This window comes from Enhydra lutris, unplaced genomic scaffold (genome assembly GCF_002288905.1).
Source record: "Enhydra lutris kenyoni isolate GAN:26980312 unplaced genomic scaffold, ASM228890v2 scaffoldscaffold10, whole genome shotgun sequence".
Lineage (NCBI taxonomy): Eukaryota > Metazoa > Chordata > Mammalia > Carnivora > Mustelidae > Enhydra > Enhydra lutris.
This window is the reverse complement of record NW_019154094.1, coordinates 19,535,358-19,556,731: the sequence shown is the minus strand read 5'-3', so window position 1 is coordinate 19,556,731 and position 21,374 is coordinate 19,535,358. Positions and strand designations below refer to the sequence as shown.

Genomic DNA, 21,374 nt, shown 5'->3' with positions numbered 1-21,374 from the left:
GAAGGGAGGGATGCCTCCCAGTGGGAATGTTGGTTTTGTCTCAGTGTGACGGCCCTTCTTAGAAGAAATTCACATGAAGAATTTCTAGCAGGAAGAAAAATTTTTTTTAAAAAAGGCCCTGCCTCATTCCCACTTGTGATGGATTAGGTGCCATGACAGCACAGGGACACAGAGAAAAACAAATGCAGCCCCTCCTCCCTCAGGGCTGAGTCTCATCTCCACCTAGACCAGAATGGCACCAACTCCTCATTTTCTAGGTTTTTCATTGACTTCTGGGTCCATAGCCCCCAAGGCTGAAACCTCAACCTATCCCTGGTTTCCATGTCCCTCTCAGCCATCCTTACCCTTTGTACGGTGTCCAGGGACAGGTGAGTCTGGCAGATGTCCTGAGGGGAGCACATATCTTCTCTCTGTACCAGGTACTCATCCATCCTGGGAAAAGACATATAATAAAAAATTTCCTCATGAATTGCTATGGAGCACTACCATATGCACACCTAGTGCTAAGCACAGAAGATACTTAATAAATAGAGCTGAGTTATTCATTCATTAACGCTCACAAACATCAGGTGAAGGAGGACCATCCCATTTTCTTTTATATATACTTTATATATACAATTCACACGTTAAAAGAATTACTAGGGATGTTCCCCTTCCAAGGAACCCCAAGGCAGAGGGATGCTGAAGCCAGGGGGCCATGGAAGACCAAAGAGCATCTTTTTCTTCTCTGTTTAGCCCTTCATAGTTCACTCTGGCCTCTCATCTAACTAAAATGCCCCCAGCAAATGACAGGGGTGTCAATGCCCACTGGCATAGGTTTTACAAAAATAGTACAAGCAAGGATAGGTTAGAATCACAAGGCAAAATGTAGCCTGGAGCTCCAAACCCAGACATGCGTACTGTTTTATTTCCCAATAGATGTGCACCCCAAAGCCGAACATAAATTCAAATGAATTCAAAGATGAATCCTTTGCAAAGTTGGTAGTTACATGTTCTTTGTACCAGAACTACTATTTCTGCCACTGCTGCTGCTGTTACTAAGGATAACGCCAACCAGCAGTATTGCCTAATGTAACCAAGCACTTACCATGTGCCGTCTGTGCTAAACTCACCATGCATGCTCTCCCTGAGTCCTTACAACAACTTCACGCACTATCCCCATTTTGCAGTTGAGGAAACTGAGGCACAACACAGCTAAGCAAAAGGACAGTTGATGGCAGGGACAGAATTCCCACCTGGGTTTTTCCACTCTGAGCCTAAGATATAAACACTAGGCTAAATACCTGTTCACAACACTAGAATGCTGATTTTTCTATTTGTAAATCCAAATCTCCATAATCCTCATGGCCTGAAGAGAGAGTTGAAGGCCACTCGTGCCCATGCAGATAGATCTGCCTGTAGTATGAGGAGCTGGAGGGGAAAGCCACCTAGATGTCTGCAGGGACAGATCTCCCATCTGCTCCAGGTACTTCTCATTCTGTCTACTGAGCACATTTCAATCTAAGAGAACACAGAGCTGGAGCTGACTAGACAGAAATGATACTGTGCAGCCCTCAGTGTTTCTCGGTTTTGACACCTTCTGTTATGTGCCAAATTAGCAATAAATTCTGAGGAAAACCTCTGAGGGAAAGCCCCTTCTTCACACAAACCAACTGATAACTTTGCTAAGGAGGATTGTTGATTTTTCTCTGATCCCACTCAGCTTTCCCTTTCAGAAGGCTTTCACCAGAGAAGCTCACTTGGAAAAGCAATTTGTGTTCTCATTTGGGTGAAGACACCAAAGTTTGTCCTCATCTAAAATGGGAGGAAGAATAGCAGCATGTGAGGGGTACTCTGGAACCCGGCTGTTCTGAATTTCCATTCTGGCTGTGTCTTTCACCAGCTGCAGAGCCCTGAGCAGGTTCCTGCAACTTCAGCTTCCTCAACTGTAAAATAGTAGCAGTGATGTCATGAAGTAGCTCATAAGTGTTTACTTTGTGCCAGGTGTCATTCTGACCACTGTAGATTCCAGTCACTGTTTAATCCTCCCAACAGTCCTTGAAGTAGCTCCTGATATTGTGCCCATTGCACAGATGAGAGGCTGAGGCAGAGATAGGCCTAGTAACTTACTGAAGGTTGCACATACAGGTAGGTGACATAGCTCCAGATTCAAGGCCTTAACCCCTCCAGGTAGTACAATAAATTCAAGGGAAGGGCCTGGAACAGCATAGCACAGTAGTAAAACATGGCCAAGCAGTAGCTAGGATCTTTATTCTGAAGGGGGAATTAATGCCTCAGTATGAGTCACGCTCTGTGGGTTTTCGGGCACTCCTTTTCCTGCTTCCATTCCTGTCAATTAAAACTATAAATGTTAGATGTAGTGTCTGTGCTCACTGTTCTGAATCTCTCTATGTGGGTTCAAGTCATGGGGAAAGACACAACAGGTACTAGCTGCACCAGATGTAATTCTAGAGAAGTACGAGACTATGACAACCTTGCCAGTCATTACTACAAATACAAAATTTTTCACCTGCTTTCTTCATTTGATTTTTGTTTCATCTATTTATATATATCCATATTTCCAGGGAGATTTCTTTTCACATATTTAGCTAATATTTACTACTAGCAATGATAGGCTTTCCTCTCTACCCAGAGATAGTTTATAATAAGGCTGACATTTAATGTGCATCTACTTTCTGCTGTGCCTTATGCTTATACTCCACAAGAATCATCTCACTTAATCCCCACAACAACCCTGTGTGAGAAGAACCATTGCTGGCCCTGCCCTGTTTTCCAGGACACCAGGAGGTTAAGTATCTTGTCCAGCATTTCAGAGCAACCATCCCAACTAGAACTGGAAGACAGTACTGTTGACAGTTATAGGCCAAAGAATCTTCTCTCTCTCTCTGTCGGTAGCCCTGGCCATTCCTCCCATTTATTTAGATCAGTTTCTGCCATGAATATGTTAATAGATTATTTTAAGAAGGCTGAGAGCACTGTCCAGGACTGTGAATTATATTACAGGACTGTAATCCACACAAGAGTGAAGCTGACGAGGTTGGCTTCAGGGCTCATGTACTTACCAGCCGTCCAGCCACTGCCATGGCCTCTGTCCCAGTCCAGGCACCGTCCTCTCTCTCCCACCTGCACCACAGCAACCGTGTCCTCGCTAATCTCGCTGCGTTCTCTCTTGCCCCTTTCATCCACAGTGCCTTCTCCAGCCAGCAGCCACAGGGACCATCTTAAATAGAAATATAATTGTGTATCTGCCCAGCTGGAAACCTTTCCACAGTTTCCCATCCTGATTTAGAATGAGTGTATTAATGATCTGATTTACCCATTTAAAAGGTCACTCTGTCTGGTGTGTAGCGAGTGGAGTAGGGACAAGAGTGAAGCAGGGAGACCCTTTAGGAGCCTGTTACCATGGCCCAGGTGGACATCATAGAAGCTTGACTGGGGAGTAGCAGTGGGATAGAAAGAATTGGGATATATTTTGGAAAGAAAATTCAAAGAATTTGGTGATGGATTGGATATCTTTATGCAGTGTTTTAAAGTCTCATCAGAAACCTTTGCAAATGTTGCTCTGGTTTCCCAAAAGCATGGCATTCAAAACCAAATGAAATATAACAAGTATACACTGACCTCCTACTATATACGTATCAAGAACTGTACTACGAATCTAAAAAGAACAACAAGGTTCTGTGCTAGGAATTTAGACATGAGAAAGAATAAAGTTTCTTCCCTTGAGGAGCTCACTCACAGTCTAGTAGGAACAATAAATATAAAAACAAATAAATTATAGCAGTGTGATCATTGTAAGGGAAGGATTATCAACAAGATCCAGGAGGCCATGACATCAAGGTAGAGATTTAAACTTAGGAAGAATGTGAGTTTGAACATAAGATGCTGGGGAAGGCATGGGATATAATTAATGTGTCAAGGCTATAATATAAAGTTTTCTTTCAAAATAAATTTATTCATGTTAAATAAGTCATTTTAAAGGAAAATGTCCAGTAAACCATAGAATAGGTAAAAGATCTAGGATAAATCAGGAAAGTGGAATCTGAGTGGCCACAGTTTGAGGTCCCATTCATGTAAATGGGGGTGACCCACGGAAGGAGTTTCAGCAGGGAAAGGCATGATCACATTCGCAGATGGTAGGAAGCATGTCATGGCCAGGAGGGGGATGGAAATCATTCTCGGTATCCCTGACACCCATTAAGAGTTTCCTCTACAGTTGTCCATGGAAGCAGAACCATGGGGTGGGACTGAAATAGTGAGAGTGTGAAGGGGAGAGACTGAGCAGAGTGGAGAACTTTGCAGTAGTTAAAAAAAAAAAAAAAATCAACTGCACTTGGTAATTAAGGAATAAGGATGAAGAAAGAGAGGGAACCAGGTTGACTCCTGGGTTTCTGGCTTAAAGATCTGAGCAGATTTTGGCCACTGGCCAGTTCTGAGAGCCCCTGAAATTTGTCAAACAGTATAAATTTTAATTAGGTGCATTCTACTTTATGTTCCAAAGTGGAAATTCTGTCTGATTCCAGGTGAAGTGAGGATTTGGATGTTGTCCAGTTGGTTTTTATAGCAGATAAAGCCTGTTTTGGAGCTCAAGTATTTGCATGTTTTTGAGTATGACCATATCTCTCCTCACTTGGTCCAGTAGAGCCTGAAAACCTCACTTCCTTGATCAATGCCAGTGGGCGTGCAGCAGTCCACAAGGCAGAGGGAGTAATTCACGAATGAAGTAGTAACACTGCTCATAAAATCTCCAGATAGCTTGGATTGTGCCTCTATGGTTCTTAACTCTCCTTTTATCTCCTTTGTCCGTATCAAGATTAATTCCCATCAACATAGAAGCATTTGGGAAAGGGGGAGAGTATAGGGAGGACTTTCTTTGTTGACTGGAAACTTCCTCCCAGTAATATACCTGCATTTGACAGAATAATGGAAAAAGAAAGTCGGGGTTGGGGGGTGGATTCCTGACTGAGACTTGAAAGAGGCAAAGGAGCTGTAATTGTAGAATTTAGTGTTCTCTTTCCTCCTTTGTGCAGCACCTGGCAGGATTTCCCTACCTAATAGACTTTTAGCACATAGAAAAATTAAGTCACAATATAACATTTTCCAACTTACTTTCTGGAATCAGTCAAGGAATCTCAGTCAACTGTGATGAGGGGCCACAATTCTTTCTATAAATGGAAGTGAAACTTGCCTGCTGTTCCTTATCCTCAATCACACAGCTCCCAAATCTGCTTTCTGTTTCTGAGCTGCACGCATTTCCTTGTTTATGAGTACCAAGCTTCATGGTCAAATGAGTTAAACAGTGTAGTTGCTCAAGCATTAATGCGACTCTGGTCTTTTTCTTTTCCTTAGGTATTTATGGGCCATCGGTAAGAATGTCTGGAAGAGATGGAAGAAAAGGTTTTTTGTACTGGTCCAGGTAACTCTTCAACTCCATCTTAAAAGCCATTGGTATTAAAGATGTGATAGCAGTAATTAATGTTTTTTTATTTGAGGTATAACTTGTCTAAAATACACAATGTTCAACCATTTAGCTCAGTGAATTTTTACACATGTATAAGTGTGTAACCATCATGTAGAGGGATGTAGAACATTTCTAGTCCCCACAACACTCCCTTGTGCTCCTTTTCCCTATTTCTATATCACTTTAAATCTCTAAAAATTAATGGCTCATTCTTTTAAAAGTCTAAAGATACAAGAACACATAAGATAAATAGGAGAAGTGGCCTACCATGCTACCAGTGATGGAGGTCCCCAGGGAGGAAGCAAGCATGGGCCCAGTTGGAGCATTAGGAACACTGACATTGTTGTAGAAGTATTTGCTATTTCTAAAAGTACAAAGATACACATTATGAGAAAAGTCAGAATTTACTTAGACTTTTGACATCTGTTTTACTGTTTAGTATTTTGGTATTGAATTCCCTGTGCAGGAGCTCTCCACTCTTCTTGATGCATGGGGCTTCCAGAAGTCTTAACTGACCTCCTACAAGTATGTTTAACACTCTGGATTTTATCTCTCCAGATAGACTCTTTTTTTAACTATATGACTAAACTCTTCATGTTGTCCTGCAGCTCATTTTTTGGGTGTTTGTTTGTTTGTTTATTTGTTTTTAACATAAATCACTATGACACTATTCCATGTTTGCATATATAGCTCTGGCTCAAGTACCTGTAGAATTTTCCTTTCTGAAGGACTTGTGGGCTTCCCCAATTGGGACCATTACTAACCATGCAGCAAGAAACATCCATCTATATATAGATGCAGATGGAGATGCAGATACTGGTGTTAATAATACATGAGTAATATATGAATAGTACCTTTTCTATCTTGTCTATTTAAGAAAAAATTTCCAGGAAAAGTTATGCTTGTCCTTGAGACTCTCCCCTGCCTTTTTAAAATTTGGTTCATTTGCTTCTTGCATCAAGATTTTTCAGTTTACAAGGAAATTTGCCATTGCCTCTTTTCAATTTCCAAGTTCTAACAAAGCATATAAGAAATTAACATATGCCATATTCTGCAAGATGCCACATAGTGAGTCAACCTGTAGTTTAGTGACTAAAGGTGTTCATTGGGTTAGTATTTAGAGCAATTCCAGTTCTAAAACCTCACTATAAAGCAACTGTCTTTTAGGTCTAATGGCCTTGAAAGTTCTACCAACTCTGGCCTTCTAAGACTAGCCTTTCCGTAGATCTGGTCAAGTCTTTGCTGTGCCACTAAGGCAATGCATTTCTCTGGCTATAAGCAAGAGGTCACCTTTGCTTTCACAGTTGCTGTGGGGTACAACAAAGCCTTAGAATAAAGGAGCCTGAGGAAAACTTTGGAATTGTACCCAACCCCTAAATAATCCACAGGTAGGCAAAGGAGGACATTTCATCCTGAGATACATTTCCTTAAACTATCAACGGACCAACATTTATTGAGCACCTGTTTTGTGTAGGGTGCATTGGTAGGTCATAGAGAAGAACGATGAGGCCTGGTATTTCACTTTCATGGTCTCTGTTATAGTGCTTAATATATGCAAACAGCAGAAACAGACCCAAGCTAATTAAGGTATTAATATTAATGTATTAGAAGGATTTTGAAGTAGTTTATAGGATTGTTGAAAAACCTGAATGACCCATCCTTACTACAGGACTCAGAGTAGGTTCCAGAAATCCAGGTGGAGGGAAACACAGCCAGTGTCATCGATGTGGTCAGAAGACAAAATTGGCTCCGACCATATTCTATCCTTGCGTCTTCACTCGAGGGCCAAATATGAGGGAGAGATTGGTTCAGCTTGGGTCACCCACTCAACTTTTAGCAAAGACACTCCATGGCACTTTGATTCACAGTCCCACTGGGCTGTCCCCAGTGCTAAATCAGGTGCCATTACTAGAAAGAGATATGGATGCTGGGTGGGCAAAAATAGCTGATGTCCCCTCTAAAGAGAGTGTGTAATAAACAGAAAGACAAAATGCATTAAAAGAAGCAGAACAGGATCATGCAAGGTTCTCCCCATTCAGTTCTCACTGGGCACAGCATCCTGTCTTGGAATCCACCTGTGAGTCGGCCTGGCCTCTCCCAGTAGATGGTGTGCTTGCAGGACCAGTTCGGTTTCCCATTCATCTGTGTGTCCTTCCCTCCTTCGCCCATCACACATGGATCCATCCTTGAGCTTTGTACCTGGCCCAGGAGATGTTTGGTGGAAGAAAGAAGGAAAATAAAGAGAGAGAAGATGGACCCAGCCTGGGCTTCACATGGTTCTGAGAAAGGAAAGATCATATCCTGGAGAGTGGCCAGTGGCCAGTGACAGTTTCCCAGAGGAAGCAGGACAAGGGGCCCCCTCACCTTGACACATAGTCTCCCTTCACCCTTCAAGGTAGCTAGTTACTTCTCCACAGGATACATGACTTGGCTTTGAAAATCTTTGAAATGACAAAGCACTGAGGAGAAATAGCCGACCTCTTACTTTGCAAGTGATTTCAGGGGGAAAAAACTGTTCAGGAAGAAAAAATAGGAGGAAATGTGCCAAAAATATCAGGGGAGCCATGTCCGTAGGATCTGAACTGAACTGCAGAGCAGAGCGACTATTGGCAGAGCTACCAGAGCACAGACATTTCAGGGCCCTTCATGCTGCTCCTTCCACCGCGAGAAGATAGGAATTGTACAACTGCTGAAGAGCAAGTTCTGTGCTCCCTTGTGAAAATCAGTAAAGGCCAGGCATAGCCCATCTAAAACTCAGCATCAATCCCAGAGGGCAGGAGAGAACAATTTCGGGATTTTGATATGTTTCATTTCCCTGGGATTCTCTTAACTTTCAATAGCTGTGAAGTGTGTGGGGACATTGATCCTCCAGATTAAACCTTCTGTTTCAACTGAAATCAGATTCCTCCCTTAACAACCTCTGTGGCCTCCAGAGGGGTCAGGATAGCGTACCATCAGTTGGCCCTGCTCACCACATCTAAAAGTGCCTTGGTCCAACCTAGAAAATATAGCCTTGCTTTTGGATTCTTTCCATTTTTGTCTTCTCCATTGTTTAAGGGATCACATTTACAGGTGCTTTATCACAATGATAGTCATAAAACTCACCCCCTTCAAAACAATCCCAGTGCCACCACAGTTGCAAGAGAGAAGGTCAAGGCCTCCAATTCTGGCCCAGTTCTGGGGAAGCAAAACTTCTCAGGTTGCTTGAAGAGAAGGAGGATAGGACAAGCAGTAACAATCAGCAGCCAACGGCTGTATGCAGTATTGATGCCAGTCCCGAGGACACACAAACACCAGGTCCTATGTAGCCACCAGACCCTTCCACCGAAACTCAAAATGCAAAAGTGGAGCGAGGGTCACCACTCTGGCCAAACGTGGGGAAGGATGAAGGAGCTGGGCAGGGAAGCAGGGTCCTCTCAGCCTGCCACCCACCTGCCAGGCAGCCTCGGAGCCAGCTCTGTAGAGCCCAGTGCACAAACCACACAGATGCAGCCTATCCACCCGAGAGACATACTGAATGTTTACTCCTCTTTGCTTGGATGTTAGGTCTTAGGAAGTGTTTTTCGAGAGAGTTTCCAGCACATAACTTCCAGCACAGTTAAGAATTTCATTAGATTTATTATGAGGAAAATAGTTTGAAAAACTAAGAGGAAGAGAACATATCCAACACCAGTCTCCTCAAAATCGTCTCCCCTCCCACCCCAGCTCTCCTCCCTTCACCACACACACAGACAAGCACACTGAGTCTACATTTTTGGCTGTCAGACAGTGCTATTAAAATTCTCCCTAAGTAAGATTTCCTTTTAGTGCTTCTACCTTGGGGGAACCAACGGGTAGATTATAAATGGAATTCCCACTAGCCAGGGAAAAAGGTCATCCTCAGACGGGTTTTGAACCAAAGCAGCGATTCCCATTTTTAAGGCCTGGAGCTAACATTGTGGATGTGGCTGGAGGCTGATCCCTGTCTCCTCAGGTGTAGAAGGAATAAGGCAGTTGTAGGGTGTTTCTGTACCGGAGACTTAAGTATTCCTATGCAATGAGATGCTGTTCTCCAAGTATGGGCCTGGACCACCTTACTGGGTGCTATTTAAAATCCACATCCCAGGGGCGCCTGGGTGGCTCAGTGGGTTAAGCCTCTGCCTTCGGCTCAGGTCATGATCTCAGGGTCCTGGGATGGAGCCCCACATTGGGCTCTCTGCTCGGCAGGGAACATGCTTCCCCCTCTCTCTTTGCCCACTTGTGATCTCTCTCTCTCTGTCAAATAAATAAATAAAATCTTTAAAAATAAATAAATAAAATCCACATCCCAGGGAACTATCTAGAAGATTCTGCTGCAGTAGTTCTGGGATGAGGCTGAGGTATCATGGGTTTTACAAGTACACCAGGAGATAACTGATGCAGGTTGTCTGGAGAGCACCTTTAGAAAAACATTGCTTCCATGGTCATTGTCCTTTTTAAAGTGAATGCTCCATCCCCTTTAGACCACAACCTCTCAGAGTTTATGTGCCCCCGCCCGTGGAGCTGGGCATCAGAGTAGCTACGCACATGATTATATGCAGATGACATGACAGAGCTTCCTCAGACGTGTTCCTTTACATTCCAGTAAATGCCCCCAAAACATGGCTGCAAACTCTAACACAGGAATTAAGGGGAAATGGGTCCTCAGCACCCCAAATCAAGAAATTGCTGGTAAATTCATTCTAAAGCCTAGATGCCATGGTAAGGACTAAACACACTGATTACACCATTGTTAGGAACTCTGGCCAAACCAATGCTAATGATGAAGGTGCCAATTCCATAAAGCTCTGTGTAGAGCTCTTGGGTATACAGGGGAAGAATGGAAACAGCCAATTCATCATCCAGATCAGACTAGAAAGTCTCATCGTTATGACCTTTTTATTTAAAAAATATTTGTACTCAATAAAATAAATTAAATTAAAAATAAAATATTTTTACTCTATGCCCAAAAGACTTCTGGTTAAAATCAGTTTTTGATTGTCTTCATCCAAAGTATTTCTGAGCCTTTTTTCCCCCTTTTAGAACCATACAAACCATAATATTTTGTGGGTCTTCTGATAATGCTAACAGTTGCTTATATTTATATGGTATCTTAGACTTTGTAAAGTGTTCATCAAGTTGGCCTTCCCAGCCTTTCGGTTCTATGATAAGGACAAGTCTTATCCCATTTCATCTTTGAGGAAAGTGAGGCTCAGAGTGGCTAAGTGACTTGTCTATGGTCAACAGCTAATAGGCAGACAATGTGAAACCTAATGCAGGTCTTCTGACCCCAAAGGTTTTCCATGATTCCAAGCACTCAAGTGGGACTCATGCCCAAAGAGATTTATGCACGTACAATGTTCTAGAACTCAATTACCTTGCATCAGATAGAACCAATACCCTAAATCCATATTCTGTTGCTGATTCTCTACAGATGATGTAAAAACTAAAAACTCTGAGTGCTCCAGCTTTCAGAACAATCACTAAATCTGAATAAGATATTGTCAGATAATGTAAAATGCCTTGGAATATAACAGTTGTCACCCAGGAAACCATATTAAAATAACTTACCCCCCCCCAAAATGAATCGTAAAACATATTAAGTAGTTGAGTGATTTAGAACTCTCTGAATGAATGTCTTTTTTTCCCATCCAAATTTACATTGCCTTAAAGGGCATTTCTATTTATATTCTGGTTGCAAATGACAACAATTAACCCCAACTAGCATAAGTTATAAAAGGGGAAGAACTGTATTGGTTAGTTAATTAAAGTAGCAGTTGAATAAAGAGTCTTCTGGGATGGGCAGGTCCAGGTTTCAAACATAGCTATCAAGGCTTTGACTTTCTATCAGTACCATCTCTTAACTGTGCTCTGGGATGAGCAACATCTCTTCATGCAGCAGAATAGGGAGGGTCAAGATTTACAACACTTCAGCAACCCCAGAGGAAAGAGAGTTTTTCATTCCCTGTAGTTAGAGCTCATACCCTGATTGATCTTCCATTGGCCCAATGTGGTCATGTGCCAAACCCTGCACCAATCACTGCAGCCAAGCCGAAGTGATGCTGATTGGCTAGGCCTGGGCCACATGTCCCACCCACTCTACCTCCAGCACAGGGCTCAGTTGGCCCTACACAAACTATATAATGGGCTGAAATTGGGGAAGGCTGTGATTCTGTAAGTAAAATCAGGATTCAGCTACCAGGAAAATGAATGCTTTGTATTCAAATATAAGAAATGTTCCACAATTGTTACCATCATCTCCATTTAAAGATAATGAAACTGAGTCTCAGCAGTTAACTGAGGTCACACGCCTAGAAAATACAGGATCTGAGAATCAAACCCAGGTCTGTATAATGTAACTCCAAAACCTATTCTCCCTCTACTCTACCAAGTGGCCTTCATGTTAACATCAATCAGGAACCTAGATCTCCTGATCTCAAATGACCAGCAGACATCAGGAAGTGCCGTTTGGAGAGAAGGGTGAAAGGACTGCAGTGCTTACACCTTTGGGATCTTCTGTTTTCTGGTGTTCTAGCCCAGCATCTTTGGCAGTGGTAGCCAACTCTCTGACTTTTGACAAGTATTCTAGGTGCTTCTGTGCCATCATTACAATAGCATTCACCATATCATTAACTTATCAAAATACAGTTTAAAGAGAATTTTACTGTGGCAGAGAAACATTCATTTCATTTACTTAGTGATGTCTTGTAGAAGCTTAAAAAAAAAAAAAACTGTAAGATTTCCCAAACCTTTTACTATTCCCTCACCCTTTAAGCACTCCAGAAAAACTGAGGTTCCCCCTGAAATTTACAGTAATTAAAGTTTCTTCTCCCTGCCTTTGTTTTCTAAGGAAAGTCACCAAATCCCCAGTTAAAATGCTGTCTAATAAACCAACTAGTTTATGCCAGTCCCGTTTGTCAGGACAACTTCTGCCATATTACCAGAAGAGGGCAGCAGAGTACAGCACACCAGAAGCAAGCACCTGGAAGAGAACAGAAAAATCTTAAAGCCCGAAGTGTGTAGCAATAGTAAATGCATGAATCTTGAAATAACACCCTTCTGTTGTGATATTTTTCTGATCTCAAGTTAGTGTCTGCAGCTCTCTGGCTAATCATCCCATTAACAAATTACTATCTCTTGTGTTGCCAGAGACAAGTGAAAAATCATCACAAAAGCAGTCCAGCAATGTGTGTGACCACTGTCATGCCTGGGACCTGGGAAATCAGTTATTCAGACAAGTAATGAGTTGGAAAGGCCTGATGTTGTGCTTGGACTAACATATGTAAACTCTGAAGGAAAAAACCTTCTCTGTTCATACTTTCTAGAACCAATCAGACTCAGAGAGCAAATGCCCTTTATTTGGTAGATTTTGCTTATAAGGAAGGAAATATAATGAAGATGTATGACCCCCTAGGCTTACCTTCAAAGGATTTATAATCTATTAGGCAAATATACCTACTCAACTACTCTGTGTTGGAATGTTGGCACTAAATGCAAAGAAGCTGCTTATTTAAATGCATATATTGAGCATTTGCTCTGTGATTGTCGCCCATGGTATGTGAAGCCCTTCATTGCTCACTTAATCCCCCAGCAACAGTAAGATGCACGTAAAATACAGACAAGGATGCTGAGACTTAGGTGGGAGGTTGTCAGAGCTGGGCAGGACCTCTGGCCAATGTGACCCCCCCTGCTTGCACGCTTAACCTTCCTTTTTAGAAGAGGATGCCATTGGTTATTCTGCTTATTACAACGAATAGTACATGTCTACTTATGAAAATACTTAGTGATCTGGCCATATATTTCCCCTGAAGTCCCTCCAGGCCTTACACTGTAACTTAGAGCGGGTTATGCAGATCATACATATTATGAAGAAAGTTGTCACCAAGAACCAACAGAGGGCAGCAGTAGATACAACAATCATTCTCCCTTTATCTGCCATTAGGACCAGCAGACCCTAGATGATGCGGGAGATGGATACAGGGCTTGAAAGCACCGATTTCTTATTGCCTTTAAAAAAGAGAGAGAGAGCTCACCATGGAGGAGGCTAAAAATGTCCCCAGTAGGGATCAAAGTTCACTTAGAAAATGTCTCTCTTAATAAAGGGAACTAAAGAGATAAGGGATGTGGCACTCCTTCTCCAAGACATGTGACATCATGGATGGTAAACATGCCCACGAGCTTTTGGCCTAAACCCTGAAGGATGCTCGCCCTCCCACAGGCTCCTTGCAGATGAGCCAGATGTAGAAATGTGAAGGATCCGTGCCGGGTGTGCATGCACTGTGGCGACAGGGTCCTGAAGGCCGGCCTGCAGCTGTGGAGCGCCCACCCAGCACCGGCAGGGATGCCTGTGTTGGCAGTGAGGGCTGCCCAGGGACAGTGGCCATGCCGTCAGGGGCTGAGGATGGCTCGACTGTGACCAGCACCTAGCGATCGAGCGCTCATTGCTTGTGACAGCATGTCACTCCTGCACTTGTCTGAGAAGCAAGGAAGACTTCTCAAAGCAACCAAAAGCACTCCTTCTGTAGGAGAAGAGAGAGGGGAAACAAAATATGTGGCTTGATACTGAGAACTGGCATGCAAAAGATAAAATCGCTGGGGCATTTATAAACGAGGCTCTGGTCCCTAACTGCTGACCAAAAGGCCTGTGGGAACGTAGCTGTCTGGGCCAGGGCTGGGGTTATATTAGGTAAAACCTATCAAATTGCCGCTATTTAACCAGTTTTGACCTACAAAGAATGGCTATCTCAAATGGCTTAGCCAATTAAAATAACAAACAGCAATCATAACTGCAAGTAGCTTTTATCAAGCACTTAGTGCCAGGAACAAATCCCAAGTGCACGGCACATGTGAACTCATTCAGTTCTCACAATATGCCAGTGAGGGGGTCGGTTCTCAGATTGCATCCAGTCTACACAGGAGGGTCCAAAGGACCAGAGAGGCTAAGTAACTTGCGCTAAGTCACACAGCCGGGAGGTAGCAAAATGCAATTGGATCCCAGCTGCCAAGTACAGGGCCTCAGGGACAAGGACATGGTTGACTGGAGAAGATTTCTTCAGGGAAGATGGGCCATAAGAGAGCAAACTTACCATCTGTGCTTTTCCTTCCCAGGTCAGTCAGTACACATTTGCCATGTGCAGTTATCGGGAGAAAAAAGCGGAGCCTCAGGAACTTCTACAACTGGATGGCTACACTGTGGACTACACTGATCCCCAGCCAGGTACCCACCCACCCTCTAGGCTACGAACTCCCGGAACTCTCCCCTGACACAAATCATGGGTCAGCTAATATTTCCTGTGTACTTCCTCCATGCTAGGCACTAAGCTGAGTGACTAGGTTTCACAGGGGACCGGGACAGCGATAGCCCCTGGTCTTACAGAGTTTCCATCCCAATCAAGGGCTTTGGCTTGACTCAAGGGATCCTCGTAAAACCAAAAAAAAAAAACCATAACACATTTTGCTTTCACCTAGCTGGGTCCACATCAAATAGGTACTCCCCCTCAAATGCTAAAAAAGGAATGACTGAAGGAGGAGTCTTACATGTACACTAAGGACTGTGTGCACATGTGTATGTTAGCGTGTGTGGTTTTTCACCAGGGACGTGTGGGCTTGGCAGGAATCGTGTCTCTGTGTTTAAGTGAGCCTGTCCTGCACATCCGTATCTGCTAACTACAGGTCAAGGTCAGCTGATGGCACTTGGAAAGAAAGCTCTCCCTAAATGTCTTCTTTCCTGAGAAGACACCAATCCCCAAGCATAGACATCCAAGATCCTAAGCCTTATGTAACTAAAAGAACCACACAAATGGTAGTATTTCTCATAAGTTCTACATCCTGCCCCCTCACACCTCTTCCCCCCACCCATTTTATCTTTTTCCCGGGGAAAAAACTGAATAAAAATCAGCCTCAAAGAACCTTCAAAATGGAGGGGGGGTGCGAAATCATTTCAGCATATTAATGAACAACAAGCACCAACAGCCCTCTCCCAGAGAAGTTTATTTTTATGCCAAATCTGCACAAGGGAAGCATTTCCAACCATACTGCATTATTTGGCCCAAAACCTTTTTTTCTACTCCCATATTGCTCTTCCACATGCAACAAAATACACATAAAAGAAAAACAGAGTTTGAGAAAAGATGGAATGTTAACCTGAAAAGGTGTGGCAGGGAAGGCCTTGGGCCCAGGCTGCTTAGGAAAATGAGCCCCTTCAGAGCCCCAACCCTGAGTGATCAGGACCAGCCCCCACCTCTCCCCTTGGTAATTTGCTTCCAGCCAGAGCATGATACAGAGCTGACCACTTAAGGCAAGAATTAAAGGCTCTGCCTGGAAATCCTTCATACTGAATAGAGCCTATGAGTTCGAAACAATTCCGTGCAACATCTTATTGAAAGGTGCATTAAGAAACCAGCCCGCACAGGTTCCTGCGATAGTCTGCATTCTTCTCAAACCATTGGGTTCCCTTCAGAAAAAATAGATTCCAACTCCCCAAAGACCTGCATTTTAAAGGGGGAGGCAAAAGGGCCCACGTGAGAAGGAAAAGAGATAACGTCTCTTGACAGTAATTTCTTCTCAGCCATTTCCCAGCTCCTTTCCCCTACACGATTGCATATTTGAACCTGACCACAATCCCACCAAGGAGACAGGACAGGATTATCTTCCTGTTTTGAAAAGAAAGAAAAAAGAGCTGGAACTCAGGGTCTAGCCCCCATCATTCTTGGCACTTGCCATAAAGCATTGCTACGTGTACTGCTAGAGCAAAGCAAGAATTGTTATTTTATCATGGGAAGGCAGAATTCTCTTCCCACAGTGGGGCAGGTAGGTTCGGAGAGAAAGCTGTACTACATACATGAGAAAGTTAACTGTGCACATATATTATGAAAGCTTCTCTTCTTTTTTCCACATCGACCCCATGGGATATAGTTTATAAATTCCTTACTATAGATGTCAATGGAAAGTAAATTGATTGTGTTCTTGAGAATAATAAGCAACTTCTTTTCTGCTCTTCCATGTGCCAAGTCCTATTTATTTCATAATATTTGATTAAAAATGGAGATTTAAATACTCTCAGGTGTCATAAGAAGTCTAGCTCAGACTTATTGAAAGAGTGCTTTAACTCCTGGTTCCCACTGCTAACCTATGAACCAGAAGGGAGGAGGGCAGAATCCTCATATTTAAATAAACACTGTCGAGGATTCCTATGCACAGTCAAGTTGCCAGCTGGAGATAGAAGTCATGCACAATTTAGCCACTCCTTCAGAGATTCGAAAATCTCCTCAACCTCTCCCTGACAGGTGAGTGTGCACACAGAGAAGGACCTCTGAGTCCCTCCTGTCTCTCCTGCTCTTACCTTCTGCAGGTTATCAGTGGAACCAACAGGGGGATATTGTTTATGGGCGAGGTAGCCTTGCAGGCGTGCATGTTCTAGCCTCTGTAGCAGCCTTAGATCGAAGTGGGTACCCAAACACAAGCCTGTGAGCCAAATCAACCCTACCTGCTTAGAATCTTTGAAATATTAATTTGGGGAATCAGTAAATAATTGTATATGAATTTTCCATCCAGGCTACTCATTTTAAGCTAAAAATGAAAGTGCTTCACTTTCAGTTTCCCTGGGTGTGTTTCAGAGAGTTTACAGTAATCTCTCCAGTCCTATCAGACTCAGTCATTTAGTCTAAATGAAAGGATGTTCGGAATAATCCAATGGCATAATTTAAACAACTGCATTAAACCTTACACAGCATTCCCAGCCTAAAGAGCCTGTGTCCATCCAAGTGGGTTGCTGGAACTGCAGTCCCCACACCCCTAAGCCCCGCAGGGAGCCAGCCACCACTCCCCGCCTGGTCTGCCTCTGTCCTTCCACAGACACCTTGCCTTGTGCTTGACAGGTCGGTACCTGTGGGGCTGTGCTCCACGTCCTCCTTGAGGAGCCTGCACCCTGTCACACATCACCGTCTGTAGATCCAGTCCCCGGGAGTCGCTGCCCTGGCAAAACCTTGGCTGCCTCAGAGCATGTGTCGATGTTCACTTCGCCTTCTCCTCCCTTGGTTTTCTTTCAGCAGCAGTGCTCTGCTCCCTCCTTGCTTTAACTGGTGTGCCCTTGTTCTCCCATGCTGTCTGGAACAGCTCTGTTGCTCTCTGTGGTTGTCATTGCCCCGGCTTCTGCCGCTTTACATATTTCTCCTTGTGCCCCACTCGTGCCACAATTAGGCGTCATTCTGTTAACGAATAATTCTCTGATTGCTTTCGCCGTGCACCAGGGCACGCTCCTCAGCTTTGCAGCTGGACAGCACGAGGGTCCAGTTGTCAATTCCAGAGACAGACAATGGGGTTAGAAGCCCAGTTCCGATGCTTACAGCCCTGCTTTGTCTTCATCGGCTAGTCATAGCCTTCTCTGTGATTGTTTCCTCATTTATAAAGTGGGAATAATAGTACTTACTTCATAGTGTCATTGGGAGGATCAACTAAAAATCTGAAAACTGCTTAGTATCTTTCTACCTCTACCTCTCCACTTTCCAGAGCAACCCTGTGAACCCGTTCTGACTGTAACTCCTGGAAGATAGCATTCCCACCCCCAGGGGAGGCCTGGAGAGTGGGGAGTGGGGCAGGGGGAATTGCCTCCAGTGATGGCAAGCCTGGCATTCTCTGACGGTATCAAAGTGATTTATCCCAAAAGTTACTATGAGGCTAGGCTACAGAAGGTCTGTTGACTCACTTTTCCTTTTAGCTCCTTTGTGTTCATTTTTCAGGGCTTAGAGCATTCCCTCAAAGCTCTTCTTCCTTTCCCTTCCAGATTTACCTTCTTCTCATGCATCTCGTCAGGTTTTCCCTACTTGCTAACTGTATATCATCCTATCCAAACCACACGTTTAAAAACCCTCCATAAGGAATTAGGCAAAACATTCTCTCATAATCCTAACTACCAAAAAGCTTTTGTTAAAAATGCTATAGCACTAAGCTCTCCACATGAAGAAGTAGCTGTTGATTGTTCTATAGTCCCTGGCAACTCTAAGGGCAGAATTCCCAGCACACACCCACTCTATGGATAGACATTTGTATTAACATTATCAGCACCGTGGAGAAGTCTTAGTGTCGCCAGAAATCTTTTCCAATGCCAAATGTCAAGCCAGCTAGTGACAGGGCCTTGTTGGAAATTTGAGGGTGCTATTCACTCTGCTCATTCTCCTCTCAGTATTAAACTGATAATTGGGAGGATGGTAAGGAACCTGATGAAGATAGGAAGCTTTATTTCCAGCCAGATAATACCCAGTGACCCTAAAATGAAAACTTTGGAATATGTTGACAGACAGTGTTGCTTTGGCCTGAGCCCAAAGGGGCTTTCACCTACCTCTCTATAAATTTTAACCTTGAGAGCTGCCTGTGGAAAAAAGTCTGTGGAGCATTCATTCATTCCACAAGTATTTGCTGAACACCTGCTATATGCCATGCACTATTCTAGGTACTAGGGATACAGCAGTGAACAAAACAGACAAAAACTCCCTGTCCTTATGAGGTTAAGTAAATTATTACTTGTTAGAAGGTAATAAGCAAGATAAGAGGGATGGCAACTGAGGGGTAAAAGTCAGGGAGGGACTCGACAGAATGCGATGTTTGAGCAAAGATATGAAGGTGATGATGCGAATCATGCAGCTATCTGGAGGAAGCATATTCTAGACATAGGAAACAGCAAGTGTCAAAGTCTCAAGGTGAGAATGTACCTGGAGTGTTCAAGGAACACCAAGAGATTAATGTGGCTACGGGGAAGTATGAGTGTCTGTGCACTAAGGAGAAAATAGGAGGAGACAAGGGTAGGAGTAGTGGTCGGTTGTCCATGGGGTCTTACAGGCCTTGTCAGAACCTAGACTTTTCCTCTGAGTGAAGTAAGGAGCGACTGATATGTTTTGACCAGAGGAGTGACATGACTGGACTCCTGCTAAACTCATTACTTTAGTTGCCATTAAAAATTGACTTTAGGGAGTGAGGATGAGGCAGGGCAGATAAGAGAGCAGACCAGTAAAATAGTCCATGTGAGGGATGAGCATGACTACATTCAGGAAGCACTGGAGATGAAAGAAGGGTTCAGATCTGGCAGTATGTTCTGAAGGTAGAGCCATCAGAATTCCACTGGGTAGTGAGAGAAATTCCAGTGGGTAATGAGAGAAAGTGAGGAGTCCAAAAGGACCCCAATGTTGAGGGCTTGAGCAGCTAGAGGGACAAGCTCAGCTTTACTGAGGTGGAGAGGAGTTTGGGAGAAAGACCAGGAGTTCATTATTAGATCAAATGAGCTTGGAGTGTCTATCAGATATCCATGTGAAGAAGTCAGGGGAACCACTAGAGGTTCAGGTCTGCAGTTCACCAGAGAGGTCCAGGATGGAGATAGAAATGTAGGGACTATAAGGAGATTTATGGCATTTGAGACTGGGTGGCCTCACTGAAGAAGAGAGGAGATCCAGGGACACACTAGGATGCTACAACGTTTAACAGTCAGGAGGAAGAAAAGAAGCCAGCAAACAAGATGGACAAGCACCCACCAGGGAGGGAGGGGGAAACTGGGTGACCTAGAACCAAGTGAAGGAAGTGTGTCAAAGAGAATCAAGTGTCAAATGCTGCGGGTAGGTTCATGGATCAAATTAAATGTTGACTCTGAACTGACCTTTGGATTCAGCATTGTGGAAGTCACTAACAACATTGACAAGTTTCCATGGGGCAACAGCCTGTTTGGAGAAGCTTTAGGGCAGACTAGGAGGAGAGAGACTCTTGTTACTCTAAGTGTGGTGCTTAGACCAGCACCATCTGCATCCTCTGGGAGCTTGTTAGAAATGCAGGTTCTCAGGCTTCTATCCCAGACCTACCAAGTTAGAAACTGCATTCCAACAAGATGCCCCTGGGATTCACATGGGCACTAAAATTTTAAGAAGTCCTGGCAGAGATTCCCCTTATCTTGTAAAGAGAATAACAGTAGAACCATAGCTGAAGGTCCCGGGGGTGTGGGGAGGGTGTCAAGAGATGTTTCTGTTGTTGGTGGTGGTGGTTTGTTTGTTTTCAAAGATGAAGAAAAATAATAGTGTGCTTATAGGCAGATATCTACCCAACCAGTAGGCAGCCTACTTGACACTCCTGTCCCCAGCCAAAGCCAAAGATAAGAGCCAGTCTCAGAATGTCTGTCTAACATTAGGGCTTCACTCTGGCCAAATGGGCATGAGACTTCCCATCTTAGAGTCAGATAAATTGCTCCTCCCTTCTCTGGCCCAAGGAAAAGCAGCAGAAATGGCCTTTTTCAGGGCTTGGTTCTGCTGAGAACATGGCAACTCAGTTTAGGAGTGTTTATTCCCTTGTATTCCAGGTTTAGAGGGTGGCCGAGCCTTCTTCAATGCAGTCAAAGAAGGAGACACCGTGATATTTGCAAGTGATGATGAGCAAGATCGCATCTTGTGGGTCCAAGCCATGTATCGGGCCACTGGGCAGTCCCACAAGCCTGTGCCCCCGACCCAAGTCCAGAAGCTCAACGCTAAGGGAGGAAACGTACCTCAGTTGGACGCCCCCATCTCCCAATTTTGTAAGTAAATATGCCATTTGTTAAAAATAGCTCTGTAGAGGAAAGTAAACTTTCCAAAGTTGAATTAGAAATCTAGTTGCTTTGTGTTAAGGATTCATTAAAAAAAAAAAAAAAAAGATGAATTCGGGTGTGTGGGGAGGAAGAAGTTGGGACCAAAATGTTAGATGAAAGTGATTTTAAAGTGCAATACTTGACATTTCTCCCCAAGGACTAAACAGAGGAAAATATATTTTAGGTGGATTTTTATCTCTTTGTTTTGGTGAGAGTTTGGAATCCACAGCCAGACTTGTATTTGTTTGAGTCCATCAAATATAGTAAGTTATGTATGTCCTTGACTCATTTCTTCCTATTAAAAGTAATTTTAAAATAGGG

At 43.6% G+C, this 21,374-nt stretch overlaps 1 protein-coding gene across 4 annotated transcripts in view; it reads left to right on the top strand.

Annotated features, from left to right (window-relative positions):
- LOC111144071 (calcium dependent secretion activator) overlaps positions 1 to 21,374 on the top strand; it is a 469,442-nt gene that overhangs the window by 293,846 nt on the left and 154,222 nt on the right. For all 4 annotated transcript variants that reach the window (XM_022498167.1, XM_022498166.1, XM_022498164.1 and 1 more), the window contains 3 exons: positions 5,350 to 5,416; positions 14,567 to 14,675; positions 20,790 to 21,002. In XM_022498167.1, coding sequence (XP_022353875.1) covers positions 5,350 to 5,416; positions 14,567 to 14,675; positions 20,790 to 21,002 — 389 coding nt within the window. The remainder of the gene's footprint in view (positions 1 to 5,349; positions 5,417 to 14,566; positions 14,676 to 20,789; positions 21,003 to 21,374) is intronic.